Source organism: Mizuhopecten yessoensis, unplaced genomic scaffold (genome assembly GCF_002113885.1).
Source record: "Mizuhopecten yessoensis strain PY_sf001 unplaced genomic scaffold, ASM211388v2 scaffold3855, whole genome shotgun sequence".
In the NCBI taxonomy this organism is placed as follows: Eukaryota; Metazoa; Mollusca; class Bivalvia; order Pectinida; family Pectinidae; genus Mizuhopecten; species Mizuhopecten yessoensis.
Genome location: NW_018405253.1, coordinates 95,547 through 117,646, shown reverse-complemented (window position 1 = coordinate 117,646; position 22,100 = coordinate 95,547). Strand labels below are relative to the sequence as shown.

General features: G+C 36.9%; 1 protein-coding gene across 4 annotated transcripts; it reads left to right on the top strand.

Moving 5' to 3' along the window:
* The first annotated feature begins 26 nt into the window (after positions 1-26).
* LOC110448173 (anillin-like) lies at positions 27-21,550 on the top strand. Of its 4 annotated transcripts, none has more exons than XM_021494278.1 (18): positions 27-168; positions 3,192-3,327; positions 3,870-3,989; positions 4,293-4,437; positions 4,849-6,019; positions 6,607-6,706; positions 8,325-9,157; positions 9,465-9,544; positions 9,909-10,050; positions 10,198-10,336; positions 11,276-11,431; positions 11,642-11,856; positions 12,563-12,641; positions 13,226-13,335; positions 14,379-14,465; positions 16,803-16,910; positions 18,769-18,941; positions 19,459-21,550. In XM_021494278.1, the coding sequence occupies exons 1-18, from the start codon at positions 151-153 to the stop codon at positions 19,586-19,588; spliced, it is 3,942 nt and encodes a 1,313-aa protein (XP_021349953.1). In that variant the 5' UTR covers positions 27-150; the 3' UTR covers positions 19,589-21,550. The 4 variants fall into 4 exon arrangements, with proteins under 4 accessions (XP_021349953.1, XP_021349952.1, XP_021349955.1 ...); XM_021494277.1 differs by lacking the exon at positions 27-168 and adding an exon at positions 294-553; XM_021494280.1 differs by lacking the exon at positions 27-168 and adding an exon at positions 295-553 and having other exon boundaries at positions 11,684-11,856.
* The last annotated feature ends 550 nt before the right edge of the window (positions 21,551-22,100 follow it).

Sequence of the window (22,100 nt, the reverse complement as noted above, 5' to 3'; positions counted from 1 at the left end):
CGCGCAAGCCGCGAGAAATTACGATACTTACAACCGCCAATTTCAAAAGTTGTAAACAGACTAAGGAAGCGGTGTGGCAGTGTTCATTTGAATATTTGAACAGAAATCACGATCTTTTCATGAATTCCGTTGTTTAGAGAAGAAAGAACAATGGATCCATATACAGAGGTAAGCGAAGAATACACCTTGACTGTGAGTTCTGTTCACATTGAAGAAAATGTTATTGCTTCAAGTTTTTGCTTTGATTTTGGAAGTTTGGCCTAGTCAGGCTAGTGAGACCGGGGCGGACGTTCACTACATTAGATTTCGAGTTTGACGATTATGCTAAATATTTTTACTAGCATAGAGAGAGATATTTACTGGATATATTTGTAGCTTGGCGTTGTTTCCATTTCCGATTACAGACTTTAATGCAATTCCCCCTGATCATTAACAAACTTGATGGTCAGATATTTGAAAAAAAGGAACTGAGAGTGTTTATCATTCAGATTAATATATGGATTATTCGGCGGAAAATATGGATACCGACGACACTTCTGAAGAAGATATACAGGTGCAAAACGATAATTGTACAGCATGGGCATAGTTTTGTAATTCATCAATGTGTAAATAATGTACCTTTATCATTTTATGCGCAACCGGTTACATTATAAATAAGTAATGAAATACAATCAAGACATCTCCATAATTTAAAAAGCTTACAACGATGTTTATTACAGCGAAAGATGGGCATAGTTTTGTAAATTTAAAATCAAGAAGGATGCCTTCAGGCGTTTGTCATATGAGATGAGTTATGACCGCAACTTTTAAATTTGTTGGATCCTTGCCAGTTCTCACATGTAACGGATAAGCTGTACGTATAAGATACAGTTGACTTGTTATCTGTATGCTACAAATGGACCGTTGCCAGCTGAATTAACTTAATGACATTTAAAATAAATTTAAATGTAGTCTGTAGACCTGATGGTTTATGATAAATTAAAAGGTTGAGCAGGTATTGAAACTTGTCAACATTATAATGCATAAGCTTATAAATTACATGTCAACTGTCCCTCTGAATCCTTCTATTTTCCATTTTCTCCCTCTGAAGGCATATATGACCTTTTCCACTATTCTGAATAGATTTGTCTTACTTAGCAGGCAATGATTAATCTTATGATTATTGATGCGGTACTATGCCCAGCCTTATACAGGTCCAGTACACTCTGCCGATTGAGCTATATAGCTATAAAGACCTATATAGCTATATACACATATAAATTCTAGCTGTATTGAGCTATATATTCTCAAATTTCATTAAATTAAAGCAAAGTCGCATAAAACAATAAGGTTTATGGTAATGTTGACTACAAAGAGCATACAGTTAGATGTTTATTTTCATTTTTCATAAATGTAAAATTTCCGATTTTTTTTACATCATTATTTTTTAAAAAGAATACTTATATTTAATGTCTTTTGTTATCAACGTAATGATACAATCTTCTTTTAAAAGCGACTTTGTTTCGTTTTCTTTAAAAAAAGAAAATCACTTGAAAATAGCTCAAAAGACCTTTTTCAGATAGGTCAATAGAGCTATTATAGGTCTTTACAGCTATATAGCTCAATTGGCAGAGTGTACTGGACCTGTTATACAACTAATTATGTATACAGCAGCAAAAGTCCAGCTTAAAACTAATAAAAGACAATGTTGTTGTTTAATGCAAATCAAATAAGTGACAAGTCTCAAGTCTTTTCATCTGACATTTTCTCTTTGAATTTTTTTCTTGACTTAAGTAATTTTTTAGTCAAAAAATGAAGAAATGCAGCACATATCTAGATTTCTTGGTATTATAATTATCTGTTTCATAGAATTCCAACTATAATTGATGGGTCAAATTTGCATTTTATACCGCAATATTTAACAGTTTATAAATTCTATGTTAAATTCCGCCAGAGTACTTCTATGCTGGGATGATAAAGTGATATGTATTTCCGCTGTTTTAGCAGGGAAAGATCAGCTTGTCACCCCCTAAGGGGAGATAGCCTCGTGCGGATTCGCACATGTTCAATTGTGATGTCATTAAAATGTGTCACCAGTAATTGTATCGCCATCAAAAGTTATTGTATTCATACCCAACATGTGTTACACTATGTACATACTGTCGGTGAAGTTGTGACTGAAATAATAGGATGGGAGAAAAATAATCGTCCCCTACATTAAAGGTGTACCAGAGAAATCTCCAACCCGAGGAGTTTTCTGGTTGGTTAAACCCTTGGCAGTGTCGCAGGTTAGACAGCCAAATAACATCACTCCTCGGGTTGGAGGTTTCTCTGATATCTATGAGGAAAGTTCAAAGGTCGACATGAATGATAATTAATCCATTGTATTATTTGTATATATATCAGATCTTGTAAATCAACTCTTTGAAGCTAAAAGTTGTCTTTTTTCAATTCTTAAAGCCTATATGTTAAACTAAAGGTTACTTGATTAAACCCAATCTAAGATTGAAGAAACACTGTAAAAGGTGCATGTTATTTAATATTTATATAATGTTGTTTAAGAATCCATCTCTTGATATATATATGATTTACTGCAATATCAGGTAAATGTTAATTGGAAAATATTGGAATTCAAGCAAATTTCATTTTTTTCTTGGGCTCAGTAAAATATTCTACATTCAAATTAAATTTTGAAACTTGTCAATAGCCTTGATATAAAATCTTTGTCTCGGTTGTGAGATGGTGAAATTAAATGAAAAATACCATCAGATTACAAAAGGAAAGCTATAATTCAAATTTCATGACATTATCTTACAGTTTAAATTCCTAACTTGTGATATGTCACGATGTGTGTTTTATCAGGGTCAAATTTTAAACCGATGCATTGGTTTACTGGGTAAACCATAACTTGCATTTCAGATAGCCCTCTTGGCCAGTTAAATTTTATGGCCATGTCGGTCCCCTATCATAAAAACGAAGAAGAAAATCCTTCTTGTCTGCTGAAGCATGTTAATTCCCTAAGAAAATTAGTCATTGGCTCATAAAAGATGACCTCCCATATTTGTTGTAAAATGAACAGGCCCGTACCTTTACAGAAAAAAGGGCATTTAAGCCATGAATCCTAGACCTCCTGGTATAACATTTTAATAATACCACCATGGCCACATATTCTCAGACTATTTTTTCTAAAGATTGACTTTGTTGACTGACAGAGGTTACTGGAGCGGACCAGACAGAGACGAGAGATGCTAAACCAGAAGCTAGGGAAAACCCCAGAACCTATGCCAAGGAAACGTGTGCTCGAAGATAGCACCACCGAAAATGTTGTGATCAAAAGTAAAGATGAAGGTAAGATTTCAAATTAAAGTTACACAAGTTTATAAAAACTTTTGGAAATTGCAAAATTTGAAAATTTGTTGGGGTGAAATTGACAGTCTCGTCAGTGTCCATCGTAACACCTGAATCCATTTATTTGCATGATAATCAAGGATTATGTTATCTAAAGTCTGTCTAATGTGCCTATATAGAAAAATTTGAAATAAATTGTGCTCTGGCAGAAGCAAACTTTAACAAAATAAAATCCACATCCAGTTGGGAAAAAAATGTCTAAATCTCATTGGAAATTCAGACTCAAAAATATAGACAGGAAAAATTCTGAATACTTATATTTCATAATAAAATGCATTGTAAAGTCAGATGTCTTGAACCTAGTGGAATCCAGAGAATAACATTTTTTTAGAAAACATTGTATAAACAGATTATTACCTTTCACCTTGTGAAAAACAGCTTGATTGGTTATTATGATATTTTTCTCTCGTATATATAATATAATAATAAGCGGGTTCCACTGTATATCTGTTGTAAAAATGTAATCAATTACTTCAATACAGAATCCCCTGGGAAGAGACAATGTCTAAGGGAGGAAGCTATGCAGATGAAAGCAGATACACCGGCAATCCTCGGTGTTAAGTCTCGCATGCAGCAGATTGTCAAGACCAGGGATGAACAAGGTACAGGGACACTGATTTGCTGCACATGCTAGGGCTCTACTTCATAAACAATGTACTTAAAAAACTGATTTACTGTATGGGTCGATATGTCAGAGCCTACTATATGTACTTACTGACTCAATGTTCAGGTCAGGGTCTTCTTTATTTACTAATTATATATAAGGAAATTGTTTTACAGCATGGGTCAGGGTCTACATCATGTACTAAGAAAACTGTTTTACTGTACAGGTCAATGCCTACTTCATGTATTGAGCTCATACATTAGACCTGTTTGTGATAGTGCCTTTCAAATTTCCCTTTTAGGTGAAACATCTATCTTGCCGGCAACAGGGAGTCATGAGTCACCTGTCAAGGAGAACAATGGAACTCGATCAAGGAGAGGCAGATTGGCCAAACTGGCTGCCAACATCAATAACTGGGAGGATGATCTGAGCCACCCATCCATCCAGTGAGTCTAACTCTTTACTAGATGGAGATTTTGTGTGCAACATTATTACACAAAATTGATCTGATCTGATGTGCACTAACCAAAAAGTTTAGCATAAATCAATCAGCTGTATATTCGATAAGGTCTGATTATAATGACCACTTAAATACTTACATTCACTTATAATAAACAATTATCACGTTGAGTGTCTCAATATTGAGTTGAGAGCAAAATAGAATAAAACTGCAAGGGTTGGTTATTTCTCTGATATATGATAGCAATGTTACTTTGTTAAATACACTATGTTCACTATCAAACTATATATATGTGCTACTTTCAAATAAAGAGTGTCAAAAACATTCCATGTTTATGGTGTAGTAGCTGATTGGCTGTTTTAACACATATACAAAGTTTACATATTTTCTTCTCCAGAAAAAAAGAGGAGAAGAAGCCTAAGTGGCAACCACCTAGGATAGACTCTGGATCTGATAGTACTGGGTCTCCAGCCAGATCACCGGTAAAAGCTCACAACCCCAGCAAGTCAGCTGCACCCCCACCTCCACCTCCTCCCCCAGTCATCAGCTCACCTGCTGTTTCATCTCCTAAAAGGACCACAGCCACCTCTGCCTCACCTGCCAAACATGTGAGTCAGCATTCAGTTAAGCTGAATTCTCCAGCAAAGAACTCACAGACCAAGCACAAGATTCGTCAGTTGGTTGACCAGGTTCCTGTCAATGCTAAAGATCAGACTGATTTACAAGAGTGGGATGAGGATCCAACAGAAAAGCCCATTAGAGAACGTTTGAATTCATGGAAAAATGCAGATACACCGAAGAAGAAAGCTGTGGATCCGTCTGAAAAGCCCATGTCTTCCAAACTGGCAACCTGGGAAAAGGTGTCTAGCACCCCAACCAAAACAGCAGTGGCTAAGAAGGTCCACCAACCCGCCCGGCAGATGGCAACCCCAGTTTCAGATAAACCACCTCTGCCGAGACCTGTGTCTGTATCAAAACAGACAACAGAGAGCTCAGAACAGGGTGGGGATCCTGCATCCAGGCCTGTGTCATCACGGATGGCATCTTGGCAGCAAAGAGTTGATGATGAGACACCTCAAAAGGAAGAGGAACCTACTGCCTACTCCGTGGGAGCCAGGATGTCAGCGTGGGAGGACATGTCATCCAGTAACCAGGTTGCACACATAAAAAAAGTTGATCCTGGGGCCTGTTCTCCAACCAAATCTCCTATGAGAACACCTGCTCCTGTCAATAAAACACCTGCTGCTAAAAATAAAAACCTAACCCCACGCAAGAGCTTTAAGGACAGTATTGTAGAGAAGGCAGGGCAGTTGAAGAATTCTCCTGTCAAGTCTACACCTGTGAAATCAACCTCGGTGAAATTACAGCCAGGAGCTTCCCCAGGAAAGGTTGGCAGTGCAACCAAGATGATGCAGCAGCGCTTGTTGGAGCAGGCCCAGCACAGTAAGACGGACGACATTGCAGACAAGCTGAGGAGGGATAGGATGAATGAGTTGGCCAGCCTGCAGAACAGGTGGCAGAATGGCATGCTGAAGGAAGATGTCCAACCGACGTCGCAAACTGACCAGGTGAGAGCCTTCTGGGTTTAAATAGTTATGCCTTGGTGTTCTAAACATGGAAGCTCAAGCTAAGGTCAAGAGTTTAACAACCTCCTTCGAGTGATACATTAAAATAGAAAAAAAAGGAAAGATTATGTTTAAATTTTATTGAATGTTCAAGAATGGCCTTTTTATGTTGTGTTGTTGATATGTTACTAAAGATTTAATGTGCACTAAGATGACATACAAACAAAATTGATTTAGCTTATGAAAATGAATGCCCATGTTTGCTGTTATTGTTTGTTTACTTATTCCTGTTAACTGAAAGTCTCTATAAAAGTGGGGTGTTTTTTTTTTACTACTGCCACAGTGTCTGACAAAAAGAGGAAAGTTTGTTTAGAAACCCATTTTCCCTCAAATCACAAACTTAATATATTTAGAGGTGATCAGTTCTGATATTTTATTTGTTATGCTGTTTAGAAAAAGGGGTTGTTTTATTTTTTTTACAACTGGTTTTTGGCCTAGGCATATAAAACAAACCAATCAAAGAACATGTAACAAAATAAGCTTTTAAAATTTTGAATTAAGAAGTTTGACCTGAGATTTACCAATTTCAGAATAAGCCTGTAGCTTATGAGACCAAGTTGTCGGAATCCGAGGAAGAGCCGTCAAAGGTTGAGGACAGACGTGAGGCCATCAAGGCCCAAGCTAGGGCAGGTATGTCACAACACAGCTTATGTGAAACTTTATCACTGTTTTTGTTACCTAAATTTTACAACAGCCTGTTCCTTTATGAATTGGGAAAATATAGCCTTATTTGTATTGACATTGGTACTGTATTTCTCAGGTTTTGTCTTGCTGCCAAAAAGTAGCGGAAGCAATACCAAGGTGTTGCTTTTCCGGTGACTGTGGCGTCAACATTAAGTTTTTACGTTTAAGTTAGTTTCTCTGTAAGTATAAGTGCTAGACCAATCAAACTTGGACGTTAGATGCATCAAATGCTGGATGCGGCCTACCTTTCATAGTACATTGTCTTTGTCAGCATCTCCATCCACATTAAGTTTTTGCGTTTAAGTAAGTTTCTCTGAAACTATAAGTGCTAGACCAACCACATTTGAAATGTTCATTGATGGTCAAAGCAGAGCACAGGAGAGACATAACAATCTGAATGGCTTGTTGGTTATTTTGGGGAAATAAGGCACTTTTTTTAGCAAACAAGTCTGTATTCGGCCATAAAACTGAGCAACAAAAATCACTGTTTACAGATGCACAATGACATGCTTACGATTGAGTTCTCAAAATGCATCATATATGTATACGTAGGAAAGAACTTATATCTTGTATCCAGTGTTGTTAAAATAATCATTCAGATTTCCCAAAACAGTTCTTATGCCGATGTCAATTAAAATCCGATTAGTACAGTGTAATATTTAACAGACAGGTATCGACACATTTTGACCAGGTCAACCTATTTGTGTTTTAGAAGAATGAAGGATTATATATGTGAATGGGACAAAAATTCTTTTGACTCATCAGTATTCAACACATCTAGGTCAAATTACTTGAGACTAAATATAGTAAATAAGTGACCACACAAACTGTTGAAGTTATAGTGACTATTACTTATATATGAGTGTCACTCCAGCTAGTTTTACTGTAGTTTTTGTGATGAATTGATAGTTTGTTATAGGATTCATTGTTGTTATTTATGTATTATGCAATATGCAAATCTATATATTATATAATGTCTACCAGGAAACTTGCCTTGTCAAATATTTGACCTTCACTGCTAAAATCCATTTAGCCCTTCCTATGTAATTAGTACTATATATGTGGTATAAATGTTCACGGATATCTGCTGTCGTGATCAAATCGTCTTTTTTATGGAGTACAAAAGATGACAGAGCTAAACTTTGGTGAAACTTTCCTGGTATACAGTAATTATGTGCTTTGTATTGCTTTGCTATTTTGCCTGCATGTCATTTAGAGGTAAATAAATACTGGTAAAGGAATAGTTGGTGAGGGCTAGTTACACTGCACTTATATCCTGTTATTCTGGTATAGGAATCACTGTTTCAATTTCCTTTTCTATACTTGCTTGGAATTGGTTTCATGTTGTTCTAAAAACTACTTTGATACGTTTTTCAAATTATCCTCCGGGTAAAAATGGTGGAAATGGGTCACTTATTAAATAATTAACAATGGCTTTGCATTGAGATGTCAATAGTACTTTTAACATAAGAATTAATTATTTCAAAGGGGTTTTGATGCATTAATGCTTTTCACTGCTTTGCATGGTGCTAATATGGTATTGCAATAACCCTCTTGCTGCTAGATTTTGAAAGAAAACTTGCTGCAATGGGATTTGACATTTCAGAGGACACAGCTTCCTACACTTTCACAAACAAGGACCAACCAAAGTCTGAAAGCCAGCCCCCGGCACGACCCCCTGCTCCCAAAACAGGGTCACAGCAAGGGCAGAGTAGTATTTACAGACTGATTTCACAGAAACGTGGTGGTAATGAGAAACCAAATGTGACCCGCAGTGAATCCACAAAGCGTGTCCAGTTTGAAGAAGGTGATAGTTTTGACAGTACAGATGGAGAGGATTTGGTTCCTCAGCGACATCAGCACCCTCCTATTATGTCTACTGAAGAGGAAACGGATGACATGGACTACACAGACACACAGTCGGAGGGAACCACAACTCAGGATGAGGAGGAATATGCTGCACAGAAAAACGAACAAGTATTTATAGACGATGAATCAGACAGTGATGATGTTAGTTTAAGTGCGTTTGTGCCCGCGTCTGTCCGTAGACAGAGTGTTCTCCCTCACCGACCGGATGAAAAAGAGAGGCAACGCCAAGGCCAGCAGCAAAAGGTGCGTGAACCTGTTGCACCAGTGCCAGCCAGTGTGCGTCACCAAAGTACAACCAACTTACGAAGACTTGTGCAGGAGGAAAGTTCCAGCAGTCTGGATAGTGAGAGTTCTGCCTCCAGTAGTCAGAGTTCCCTTGGTCAGCCACCACGGCGACATGATTACACAAATGACTCGGATGAGGGAGACGAGCAAGGTGTCAGCGATCTTCTGGATGAGGCAATAGGTGCAGAGGATGACACTGATGATGAGGTTGTGTACAGGCACAGACAACCAGTGGCTGCCCCTGTAAGTGTAAATAAACAACATGGATACATGAATTTGTTCGTCATTATTTATCAATAATCAGTATTTATGTAATAACGAATAGTTTTATTTTTTATTTTAAGTTAATTCAAACTCAGTAATAATGATATTTTTAATACTTATATGACAGAATCATTATTTGTCTTGTTTGTAAAAAGATGATGTAAAATCTTCACATGCAAAACTTCACAGATTTACCACTTAGAATGGACAGAACTTACAACTTTAAACTCTCTAGTATTGATGGATCACAAGGCTGTTCTAAAAGCACTTGTTTTGTTAATTACAGCGCCACCATAGACACGAGAGCTATGCTATTGCCAACGACAGCCAACCTGTCTATAGTGTTACCAGCTACAGAAACTCGCAGTAAGTAACAAATTCACATTTCTTCATTGAAATCTCCAGTTAATTGTATACGATACATTCAATAGATAAACACTTGTCCCTATTCCTAACCATTTCTGAAGCCATGTTTGGTAACCAAAATCTTTCAAAAACGGACCATCAGGTGTAGAGTTAAGAAATCTTCCAAAAAAGGCCCATAATGTGTTAATACGTAATTATATCTATTCAATTTTAAAAGATTTGAACTTGACCATTTCAGAAGGTCAAAGATGTAAGATGAATTGCAGGTCAGTGTACAGGCCCATTGGACATCTTGTTAACAAATTGTGCGATACGATTTAAATATTTTGCTCCTTGTTCTGAAACTTTCTTGAATGTATTACAGGAACATTGACTGGAGTTCAGAAGGGAAAAAGAAAATTGTGAGAAATAGGACATACTCAGCAGATGTGGTGGAGGAGGACATCCAGATGCCAACTAGCCTTCCAAGGGACATAGAGAGCAAATCTATTAAGGAGAGGATACAGGTAAAAAAATCAAACTAGCACTGGGTAGGGGAGCTACGGGGAGGGCACTTGTCAATTCATCTGGGTTAATCAAATTATCATAATTTCAATGTTGACATGTTAAGGGCTACATTTCCATCCCATACATTAAACATGGTTCTGTTTCAGGAATTGCATGAGCTGGTGAGCCAGGAGCAGAGTGTCATAATGCAGACGAGCAATGCCCTGAATCAGTGTTGTGCTGCCAACTCTCACTTTGCAGGCTCGGCAGAGCAGGTCGAGTGTCACCGACTGCTGCTTCTCTCATGTAAGTGTATTGGGGAGATGACGCACTGGTATTTTTACGTTGATTTCAAAGTCAAATATGGACTTGTGTATGTTTTTAAAATTGTCATTATAGCAAACAAATGAGGTGACTCCAAAACCTTAAAACACTATATGAAGGTCTTCCTAATGGTGGGCATCCTCGATATCCAAGGGTTACGTTCACGTTTGATCTCTACACCCCTGGAATATGTCAGCACAATTGAAGGCTCAGTGTGTGCCACCTTGTTGTTGAGACAAGAAGACTAGTTTGATCCTTTGATGTACATCAAAAGAATTTTACAGTCACGTAACAGTATAATTGACAGGCTTTGAAGTCGGGCGTCTCTCCTTTGTAATCTTCAAAGGACAGGTATCAGCCTAGCGATTGATCAGGTTTTTTTTTACCTGAGACCAATCAAACAGCTATCTTTGTGCCTTCAATTTTGCTTTGACATATTCCAGGGGGGTGTAGAGAGCGAAAGTGAGCGTAACCCCTGGTTATCGAAGATGAATGGTGGAATTGGTTTTATCCACAGTTTCAAGACAAAGGGTTTACTAATTATATTTTTCATTCTTGAGGAAGCATTTTTTAACAAAATGAACTTCAAATGTCATGAAAAATCATATATTGGCCGTTATAATAAATATACCCATGGGTTGTAACATCACAAAGACTTTATTCTGACCAAATAACAGTTCACATAATGTGGTAAATTGGCCAAAAATTTGATCAAAATGCTCCAAGTATTGCATGATTTGTGAAATGAAGCAAATCTGTTTTGATATAAATATAATTTTCACTTTTTATCTGCCATTGAGATGAAAATTCTTGCATCACCCATGCATACAGACCCTTGTCATTTAAAACAGAGGTTACACTAGCAGTCAATAGAAATATAAAAATTCACTGAAAGCATTTTTATCAATTTTTACCATCCAGGCCAGAAGCGACTTGCTTACCTGACTGAGGTACAGAGACTGAAGGATTCTGGCCAACTGGACCCCCCAGGTACTGGACCAAAGGGCTCACTGACCATCAGTGACATCAGACTGCCCCTCAAGAAGGACTTTGTCACTAGGATAGGCAGTGTGCAGGGTAAGACATCCTATATCACTCTAACTAGGATATATAACACAAAGGGTAAGGCAGAATGTCCTACTGATGTATACTGGTACCATATTGTTACAGGTAGCTGTGAAACCTTACAGGTGACATCTGCTGTACATCTCGTTGTTACAGGAAGCTGTTAAGAAATTAACGAGATTTGTTGTGACGTTACATGTGATATGTACATTGTTGTTACAGGTAGCTATGAAGACATTAATGAGAACTGTTCTGGCATTACAGATAACACTGTACACTATTTCCTGATACTGATACGGAACCACACACAGGTGATCGTTACCCAGATGTTGTCCACACATGACCCTATGATGAGGGGCAGCCTTGACTTTCCAAACCTCATCAAGATACATGGCATATCAGGCAGCTTCAAACTCTGTATGGAGATCTATAGCATGGTGAGTTGAATGGTTGATCAAGACATTTTTTTAGGAAATCATAAAGACTTCATTTTTATAATATTTCATGAGATATAAAGATTGATGGTAAAATTCAATCAAGCATATGTTTGAACGAAGTTGTCTGGCTGCCCTTTGTCAAAAATTGTTGACAGTTTACTGCAATATGGAAAGAAAATGAAACATTTGTATCAATTTTACCAAAAAGTGTTCATAACTGAAAATAACGCTTAAATGTCACCGCTTTTTACAGATTTTATTGACACTGGCTGGAACTCTATTGTAAAGTTTGGATGAGTGTCATGTCATCATCCCTATCTATCTATCTATCTGACATAAAGCGGAAAAATGTTCTGTCAGATTGTAGTTATTGTCAATCTGTAATCTCCAAAATACAAGTATCAATGCCATTATAAAAGTATCAATGCCATTATAAAACCATTTAATATACTCTTCCAGAATTTTCCATTTCGTGATCATCCTGAGTACACTTATTTATACAAAAATATGAAAAGAAAACAAAAGATATGCTTTGCAATACTTTTGTTAACTAGTAAAGAAAAATTCAAGTTAACTTGATGATATTATGAGTGATGAAACTCCCCTTATAAAGGGAAAGTCTTGTCATGGTAATTATTAAGAAACAAACTGAGTCTGTTTAAAAAAAATCTGCTTCAGTGGTCTCAAATTACTCTTTTTGTTTCAGTCTGTTTCAAAAGAATATTCAGCAAAAGATAAGAAAAGAAAAACACCAAAGAAAGCGCTGAAATCGACTAGCATTACAGGTGAGAATCTTGGGTCTCCATGTTAGGTATTTTTATGTCCTTGACATATAGTGTCCCTTTCTGGCTCGTTGTCATCACTTTAGTGACTATGATTAATAAGATAGCTTGAACAATTTGATGACACAAAGGTCAAATATGAGAATGAATCTCTGAACGAGTTTATGTTTCAGGGGTCAAAGGTCAGGACTAAGGTCACCATTACTATTTAAATAAAAAAAATGAAAAAATGACAGTGATGGCATGGATTGTAGGCATTCATATCTTACAGACATTTTCTAGTAAAATGATGGCTTCCTAAATAATTAAAACTCTATAAAATAAAATGAAAATGTAACCACATGTAAAGTTGTCATCTTCATTCTAATGTTGTAATGATATCATATATAACACAGATTTGGGAAGCCAGACTAATGGTTTTGGAGGAAGTTCTTTGCTACAACTTTTTCCAGAACTGTTTATATGCATACCACACAGCCTAGACCTAACCTCTGTTGTGTATTTTACTTACATTTACAATATAGCTCCGGTCACTCTGTTAAGCCTTCACTTTAACAACATTTAATGGGACATGTTTGTGTTGACAGGTCCAAGTCCAGGGGGTCCTACTGCCGTGAGAACAACCAGCTTTACTCTCATCACCACAATACCCATCACCATGAGACACCTCGACAAGAGCAGCTTCACATTAGAAAGGGTAGGTGGAAACATGTTTTTCGTCAGGGATGGAGATCTGATATATAGTGTTACCCTTGTAACATAGGTATATCTTGCAGGAGGTTAACAAAACAAAAAACAGTTTCAACTTCTCTTTAGTTCGGCAAAGTAACTTCTCTTTAGTTCACTTGATTCTTGGTTGTAATTAACGTCAATTGTTATATGTATTTCATTTAGGAATTTATTGAAATATTTTTTTTCTTTCAATATTAAATGACATAAAAAAAACCACACAAATTTCATATTTCTATTCAGACATGTTGATGAAAAGTCAAAATGTGTTGTTTTTTTCCTGTCATTATTTTTATATCTCGATCAATCTAATTAAAATTATATCTTCTCATCGCTCCCGTTTACTGATATGTCGCGGTGAAGATCTAACAACATCCCGTAGAGGGTCATGTTCAGGCGACCTTTGCATTAACCAATCAGATGAGAGCTTACGCATTTCTGTAAGTGATGATGTAATGATTTCGGAACACACTTGCTATGATAAAAGATCGAGAGGTGTCAAATGAGCATCGAAAAATGGCGGCGCCCATGACACCACGCCGTGTCTATCTACAAGACAACGTTTGTACAATTTGTGGATTTTGCTTTGAAATAAGAGAGACTTCCTCTTCTGGTGATGTTGTCGTTAAAAAGTTTAACAACCTGAAACTAAAATTAACCAATGACAGGCTTCGCAATATTCAAACTATCACTGGACCAGACGATTTTGGGCTACGAGGTGTCTGCATTAAATGCTACAGGTCCTGCTTTCTGATTGGTTGAAAGAAAGAGTTATGTCGCGTTTTGATTGGCTTGTTATAAATACGATAATGCATTCATGTTGACCTCTGACGTGACCCTCTATGGGATGTTGTTAGATCTTCAACGCGACATATCAGTAAACGGGAGCGATGTGAAGATATAATTTTAATTAGATTGTATCTCGATAAGCATCCCTCTCACAAGATGTTAGTGTTCAATTACAGAAGTGTTTTTCCTGTTACACTAACTAAAGTAATATTCCTACCACAGATACCCTACCTGTCACCTCTACACGGAACCATTTATATGAGACTCAAGTGCTTGATGGAACAAAATGTGGAAGAGCGTGGATTCCTGGTAATAACCAATTACATTATAGTACATGTATTCAACATTATATGGACTTGTAACCTTATGTTAAGAATCATTTTGTTGTCTTAAATTTAAGTGTCTTTTTTTCCCCCCAAACACAGTGGCATTGTCAATGATAAATTCATAATGATGGTCAGTCATATGTTGATGTCTAGTCTAGTTCAACCCTCCAACCCCCCTTCTCTTTTTTTTTTACAATATTTAGGGATGCAAGTGCCTATATTTAAAAAATAATCACTTTGTCTGTACAAAAGTTCCTTTCCACATGATAATGAAAGATAGGATCTCTGAAATGCTTTTGGATTTGAAGTCAAACTCACTTGCTAAAAAAAAGAGTGAGAAAGAAAAAAGGCTTGTCTGAGTAATAACTCGAGCTCTGTTTTCCTCATCACTATCAACCTTTGTACTTGCTGTGTTTGTTTAGGATAGAATTGACGACATGATCAGGATTCTCATTATCCTATGACCACTTCAAATACTCTGTTGAGTCCCTGCTTACCTGTCTGTGTTTTGGTTTATTAGCTCACCTGGTCCAAAGGACCAAGGTGAGCTTATGCCATACTGTGGCGTCCGTCGTCCGTCCGTCAACAATTTCTTTAAACGACTTCCTTCTTCTTAACCACTGATTGGAATTTAATCAAATTTGACTGGAAGCATCCCTAGGTGATGGGGATTCAAAATTGTACAAATGGTGGGGCTGAGGGGCGGGGCAAAAAGGGGGCAATTTGGCTATAATGCTTTAAGCGACTTCTCCTCTGGAACTAAGGGATGGATATCAACCATATTTGACTGGAAGCATCCCTATGTGGTGGAGATTCAAAATTGTACAAATGGTTGGGCTGACCCCCCAGGGGGCTGAGGGGTGGGGCCAAAAGAGGACAATTAGGCTATATTGCTACAAACGACTTCTTCTGTAGAACTATGCACTGGATATCAATCATATTTAATCAAAAACTTTCAGGGGAGGCAGGGATTCAAAATTGTACAAATGGTGTGGCTGACCCCCCAGGTGGCTGAGGGGCGGGGCCAAAAAGGGTTATTTGGCTATATTGCTTTACGACTTCTTCTCTGGAACTAAGAGATATATATCAACCATATTTGACTGGAAGCATCCCTAGGTGGTGGGGATTCAAAATTGTACAAATGGCTGGGCAGAGCCAGAAGGGGGCAACTTGGCTATATTGCTATAAACGACTTCTTCTGTAGAACTTGGGGGCTGACCCCCCAGGCTAAGGTGTGGGGCCAAAAAAAATGTATTACTTGGAAATGGTTGAGATCCCCACCATATAACCATATATACAATTGCTGAGTATGAAGAGAAGAATGCACATTTGTGTCCAGGATGGCCCTAGGGTCTGGCCCCACCCTTGGAGACAAATTAATTTAGTCATTAGGCCATAACTTTAAAACGGTTGAGATCCCCACCCCAAAACTATATATACAAATGCTGGGCATAAAGAGACGAACGCAGTCATTATATTAGAATAGACCCTGGGGTCTGACTGAAACCCTAGGGACCTAGTTTCTTAGTCACAGCTTGGAAACAGTTTAGATCCCGACCCTATAACCATATATACAATTGCTGAGTATAAAGAGATGAATGCACATATGCTTCCAGGATGGCCTTGGGGACTGCCTCATCCTTGGAGATTTAACCCCTGGGTCATAACTTTGAAATGGTTGAGATCCCCACCCCAAAACTATAATATACAATTGTTGCACATAAAGAGACGAATGCACTCATGATATTAGAATTGACCCAGGGTCTTCCACACCCTTGCAGACTTAACCCCTGGGTCATAACTTTGAAATGGTTGAGATCCCCACCCCAAAACTATATATACAAATGCTGGGCTAAAAGAGACGATTGCAGTCATGATATTAGAATTGATCCTGGGGTCTGGCCACAACCCAAGGGACCTAGTTTCAGAGTCACAGTTTGGAAACAGTTGAGATCCCCACCCCATAACCATACATAAAATTGCTGGGCATGAAAAATCTAATACAGATATGCTACAAGGATTGGCCTTTGGGTCTGGCATATTCCCTTGGATCTCACTTGAAGAATGTTTTGCCATGATTGCTTAGATATCTAGGTGAGCGATACAGACCCTCTGTGCCTCTTGTAATAGTCAATATGTTGATAATGTAAAATGAACAGTTAGCTCCATATGCAAAATCTGCACTGATATAAAGTTTCCATTGATGGTTCATCTAAACCAGTGGTGCTAAATTTTTGACATTGATTCAAGCCAGTTTTACCTGATTCTAAGAAGCATTTGTGTATAAAGACCTGTATTAAATTATTTGTTTTACTTACAGACAATGTTTGAGGATGTCAGTGGTTTGGGGGCATGGCATAGGAGATGGTGTGTACTCACCGGTAACAAACTCTGTTGGTGGAAATACCCCAACGACGAGACACGCAAGGTGAGGTTTGTTAACAAGACTGTTTCCATATTGAGTCATAAACTTATTGTTGTTAAAAAATTCCATCTTCTTATAGTGCATCTTTGATTTGTATGATGGTAGACAGAGACTTGGTGTTGACATATCCTGGATATGGTCTGCGACGTTAGGCACTAGTCCGATGCCCACGACTAGTAAATTTAAGTCTGGACTAGTATTGAAAATATTTAACTAGTCCGACTGGACTAGTGGCAATTTTCCTCCAAAATAATGGAAATATTATTAATGGTATATTTTTTGCACTATAAAGCTTGTCACAAGTTCTAATCCTATCGTAAAATACGGTATTCGTCGAAGCTTCGAAGTTTCGATCAGCGATCGCGAGACTGGGTTCCAGATTTTAGTAGTTAACAAACATTACTTCCGGTTTATAACCACTCGAAACCAACCATGGCGATCTTGCTAAGTTTAAGGAAAGGTTCAAAACCAGCTAAGCCTGTCCGTGAACAGACAGAAAAAATTGTTCCAACACGAAAAAAAAAATACAGTTCTGGCTAGTGCTTAAAGGCTCAATGGAAACAACAATAATACTGTATTAGAGATAATTAGCGATCAAGTTCCGTGCTCCGTTTCTTTTGTTAATTATTGAGAGACATTTTGTTTTGATTTCTAATAATTTTCCAATTTAGATCACAATTTACACTTCATGCTGTAAAAAAGACCAGTCTGTAATTTGGACTAGCAAATTCACAGTTGGACTATTAAAATTATGGGTTCACTAGTCCAAATGACTAGTAAGGAAAATAGTTAACGTCACAGACTGGGATATGGTCTGGAATTACCAGTTTATTCTTGTTCAGGCATACCAAACCTGAGAATTGAATTAGTTAAGAGAACAGGGATGTACAATTCCATTAGAATGCTTTCCCAGACTAGCGACTTATGTCAGAGATGTACAATTTCACCAGAATGCTTTGCCAGGCTAGTAACTTTTGTCAAAGATATACAATTCCACTAGAATGCTTTCCCAGGCTAGAAACTTTTGTCAAAGATATACAATTCCACTAGAATGCTTTCCCAGGCTAGTAACTTTTGTCGGAGATATACAATTCCACTAGAATGCTTTCCCAGGCTAGTGACTTTTGTCAGAAATGTACAATTCCACTAGAATGCTTTCCCAAGCTAGTATCTTTTGTCGGAGCTAGTTGCTTCATGACCATAGCCTGGAGGCTAGTGAAAATATTCAGTTATGAACCTGCTATGAAAGTTGAACTAGTTTCACTATGGCTGCTGATACAATAATTAGCCAGACTAATAGCAAGTATATGCTGACCATCGAATACAGTAATACTCTCATCTAGAGGCTTTGAATGCTTAATACAGTAATACTCTCATCTAGAGGCTTTGAATGCTTAATTATCACTCTGATGAAATACGTATACAATCACACATGTAACCCAAGACTAACATGGTTTTCAGACATAAAAATCAAACATCTTGGGTACAAGATATCTCATGAAATCCTCAACAGATTTACTTTAAAGTGTGGAAGTATAAAGTTCTTCACATTATACAGATTTTCATGGTCATTGGTCAAGGTTGCACTTTACCAGTTTGTTGGGGTGGAGAATATGATTGTGACGTTTAGTTTGTTTTCTATTTTTAATGGAACAGCCCTAGATTGTTCATGTACATGGTCAACAACACATTCTGTAATTGTCAGACTGGTTTTTGAGGTAAGATGTCGCAGTGTTATAATTCTGTTTACAGTAAACTTTATTGGGATATTTCTGATACATCACTTCAGGAAGGTTTGTCTCCTTTGCAAAAAATATATTCAATTGATTTACATTATATTTGGCTGTTTTTTGTGCGGTAGGAGCCAATAGGAATGATGGATTTGAAGCGATGTATAACAGAAAAGATTGGCCTGATTCCCCGGGATGTCTGTGCCAGACCAAACACATTTGAGTTGGCCACCGTACGACAGCCACGTAGGGGAGAACCAGACACACTGGTCACCAAGACTTACAACACCATGACAACCACACGGTGAGTCTCGTTGGAGATTTCTGTCTCACATGTAAAGGGAAATGGAAAAAAATCTCATTTTTGAAAAGCACTTGTTTCAGTAAAATAGATTTCTTTGTCAACCATTAGTTAATAGTTATAGTTTTATATGACAACATGTATTATAAAAAAGTGCTTTCATTGTGATGTTGTAAGTGAGGTTGTGTTTGCTTTGGTTCAGCACGTGTAGTCTAGGGTGTCCACAATGATCCTGGCTCTTAAGTATTTTAAGTCCAGCACAAAAATCTCCACAGGAAAAGATATCTACCTCTATTTGCAAGATTATTGATTATTTCAGTATTATATCAGCTGGATTTCAGGAATTGTTGACTACACATCAATATTATACTCAGCATGTGAAGCTCAGGCTTTTCCCCTGGTGTAATTTACAAAGATTTGTGAAGTATTAAAGAAAATAGCATCCGTCATAAGAATAAGTAAGAAAAATAAAATGAAATGATACGATGACGTTTTCAGAACAAAATCTTTTGTATTGTAGACACAGGCTGTCTGCAGACACGAAAGAGGAGAGGATCATGTGGTGTAACAAAGTTAATAGAGCTCTGGCCAACATACGTACCTGGCACTCGGACGCCATGCGACCCATCAAAGCTTCCAGGAAAAACTGATCCATTTTTTCATCTGCAACATTTTACACGCATGTCTTTCATCATTCACCTTTATCACAAAACATGGTTGTTGGTTGCCATGGTTGATTTGTCATTGTGTTCCAGTGCTAGAAATATGCCAATTTTTACCATGTTTTTTAGATCATAGTTTAAATAATCTGCCTATCATGATATTATATAATTAATTATTACTGGTATAATGATTAATGTATTACTCAGCTGATTGAAGATGTATCTCCTATAATCTTGGTCATGCAAGGGTTCAAGCATACAAGCTTTTTATTTAGTATATATACAAGTACTTTTTCTGATGTCAAAGTAGATCCATATGTATGTTTATCAAGTTGGTGACACGTCATACACATGTACAAAGCAGTCCTTTTTTATCTGTGATTATGTATATAGTTTATGTAATAGCACATTTAACAAATAACTGTTGTCCGACAATGTTTTCCCTGTGATTGTACAGTTTTGTCCTCTTCCTCCCCAATATCTTACTTCTTCCTTATTCTGTCATTACATCTACTCTCTAATAGTTAGCTGAAACCAGGTATAGGTTGCTATGGACTGATTTAGTATTATATATGTTTATAAATTTTTAAAAACATCTTTTTACTTTCAATTTGTCTCTTCTATCTTTTTTTCTGTCTTTCTATTTGTGTCTATCATTACAGTAGTAATGTGTGCAATGTTTGTACCAGTTTTTGTAGCATTGTAATGTTGGTGTGTAAGGGAACAGTAACAATATTCCACTAATCGACATATCAGGTTGGTGGAAGGTCCATTTATCAGCATTGTAAAATGTGTATGGGTAGAATGGTAGTTCACACTGAATAACCTCAGTTTATCATGTGTTTGATTTAACATAATGTTTAATATTTTAGTATCAACAATAAAAAATTCAAACATTTATGCTGCAACATGCTTTGGTTGTTTGAACACTAGGAAAACTTTGTCTTCCCATGTCAGAGGAATGCCAACATACATATCTCTCATTTACCTTTACTGATTTTGATTAAAATAGAATGCTTTAGATATCAAACAGGTCTGAATCTAGGATGTGTCAACATTTTGTAATAATTGAGCCAACATTGTTGAAACAAGTATATTTTGGTAAAACTTAAATATATATATCTATAAATAGAATTATTGTGACATCTGCAATATAGATTAGACGTACATTTATGTCGTGTTTCAAAGTAATTCGCCCCAGACTCAACTGTTCACTGCTCACAACTTTATATATAATAAGCCATCATTATTCAGGCTCTATACAATCTATAAAACTAACTTATTAACCTATGATTAGATAGACAGGTACTAAAATGAGCACTGGTCTTAGTCCTCAATTCAAACCTGAATGTGGAAAAGATGTATTTCTAGATATGATCCTCATTCCTGAAATCTGTTTATTATAAAGGGGTGAGCTTATCATACTAAGGCCATCAGCTGGTTTAATATGAAGAAATGGCTGGATCATTGTGCTCATAAATGTATCATGTTTAGTATTGAATAAAATAGTTTAAACCAACCCTGAATATATTACTTGAAAAATAGGGTTTAAATAGAGTACTAACTGACTTTGCAGTTAAACATGAGTTGAACAGTTGTGACCTGATGGGGTGTATGTACTGCAGGTAATTATAAATATAATCTGTGTATCTTCTAAAAGGCACGCACCGGTGTGTTATGAACAGTACAGCATTTCTCAACTGAGAAAGAACGAAAGAAAGAAAAATATGTTTGGGATTAGATTTTGAGTTGATGAATCGGTTTCCATACTTGAATGAGGCTCTTGCCACTAACTGCAGGAAAGTTAATTAGTGAATAGTGAAGGAGTCTGAATAACATGTGTAAGATCTACATATTTTTGTTATAGAATTGTAATTTATTAATATTAGAAAGATTGATGAGTGTGTAGCTCATGTGCCACAGGTTTTCTAATAAATGTTTTAACAGACAGATTTGGGTTACTTTTCATTTCATATAAGTCAAACATTGGCAACTACCACAGTCAAGAATATTCAAGAAAGTTACCCAATTTTTTGCTGTAACTGAAAAGAATACTTATTTGACCTTTGACCTTGAGGTCAATATGACAGTGACCTACTGACAGTATACTGCACATTATCTGTCGGTAATGCAGATATACTGCAAGATTCATCAATATATCTTCAACAATATAAAAATGAACAGGCCAGACTAGATGTTCTTAAAAGTATACAATTATTTAATCTTTGACATTGAGGCCAATGTCACAGTGACCTATTGCCTGTGGATGATGCTTAAACAAGAAATCACTAAGATAACCAGAAGTAACACAATTTATTGGAAGGGGGGACCTAACAAGAGGCCTGTATCGCCCATCTGGTATTAACCTTAAACTCGGACCAATATCAAATATATTAAAATGGACTTAATTAAGCTACAAGCCAAACATCACTACCTGTGAACTTTGGTTAATCAAAAGAACCTGTTAAAAGATTTAATAATATTTTACTATCAAGACCTT

What these genes read in the sequence shown, in the direction of transcription:
- LOC110448173 (XM_021494277.1), top strand. Translation starts at nt 497, where the DNA reads ATGGATTATTCGGCGGAAAATATGGATACCGACGACACTTCTGAAGAA. An exon ending in CGACGTCGCAAACTGACCAG is followed by an intron (nt 6,020 to 6,606) that starts GTGAGAGCCTTC and finishes TACCAATTTCAG; the next exon opens with AATAAGCCTGTAGCTTATGA. An exon ending in ACCAGCTACAGAAACTCGCA is followed by an intron (nt 9,545 to 9,908) that starts GTAAGTAACAAA and finishes AATGTATTACAG; the next exon opens with GAACATTGACTGGAGTTCAG.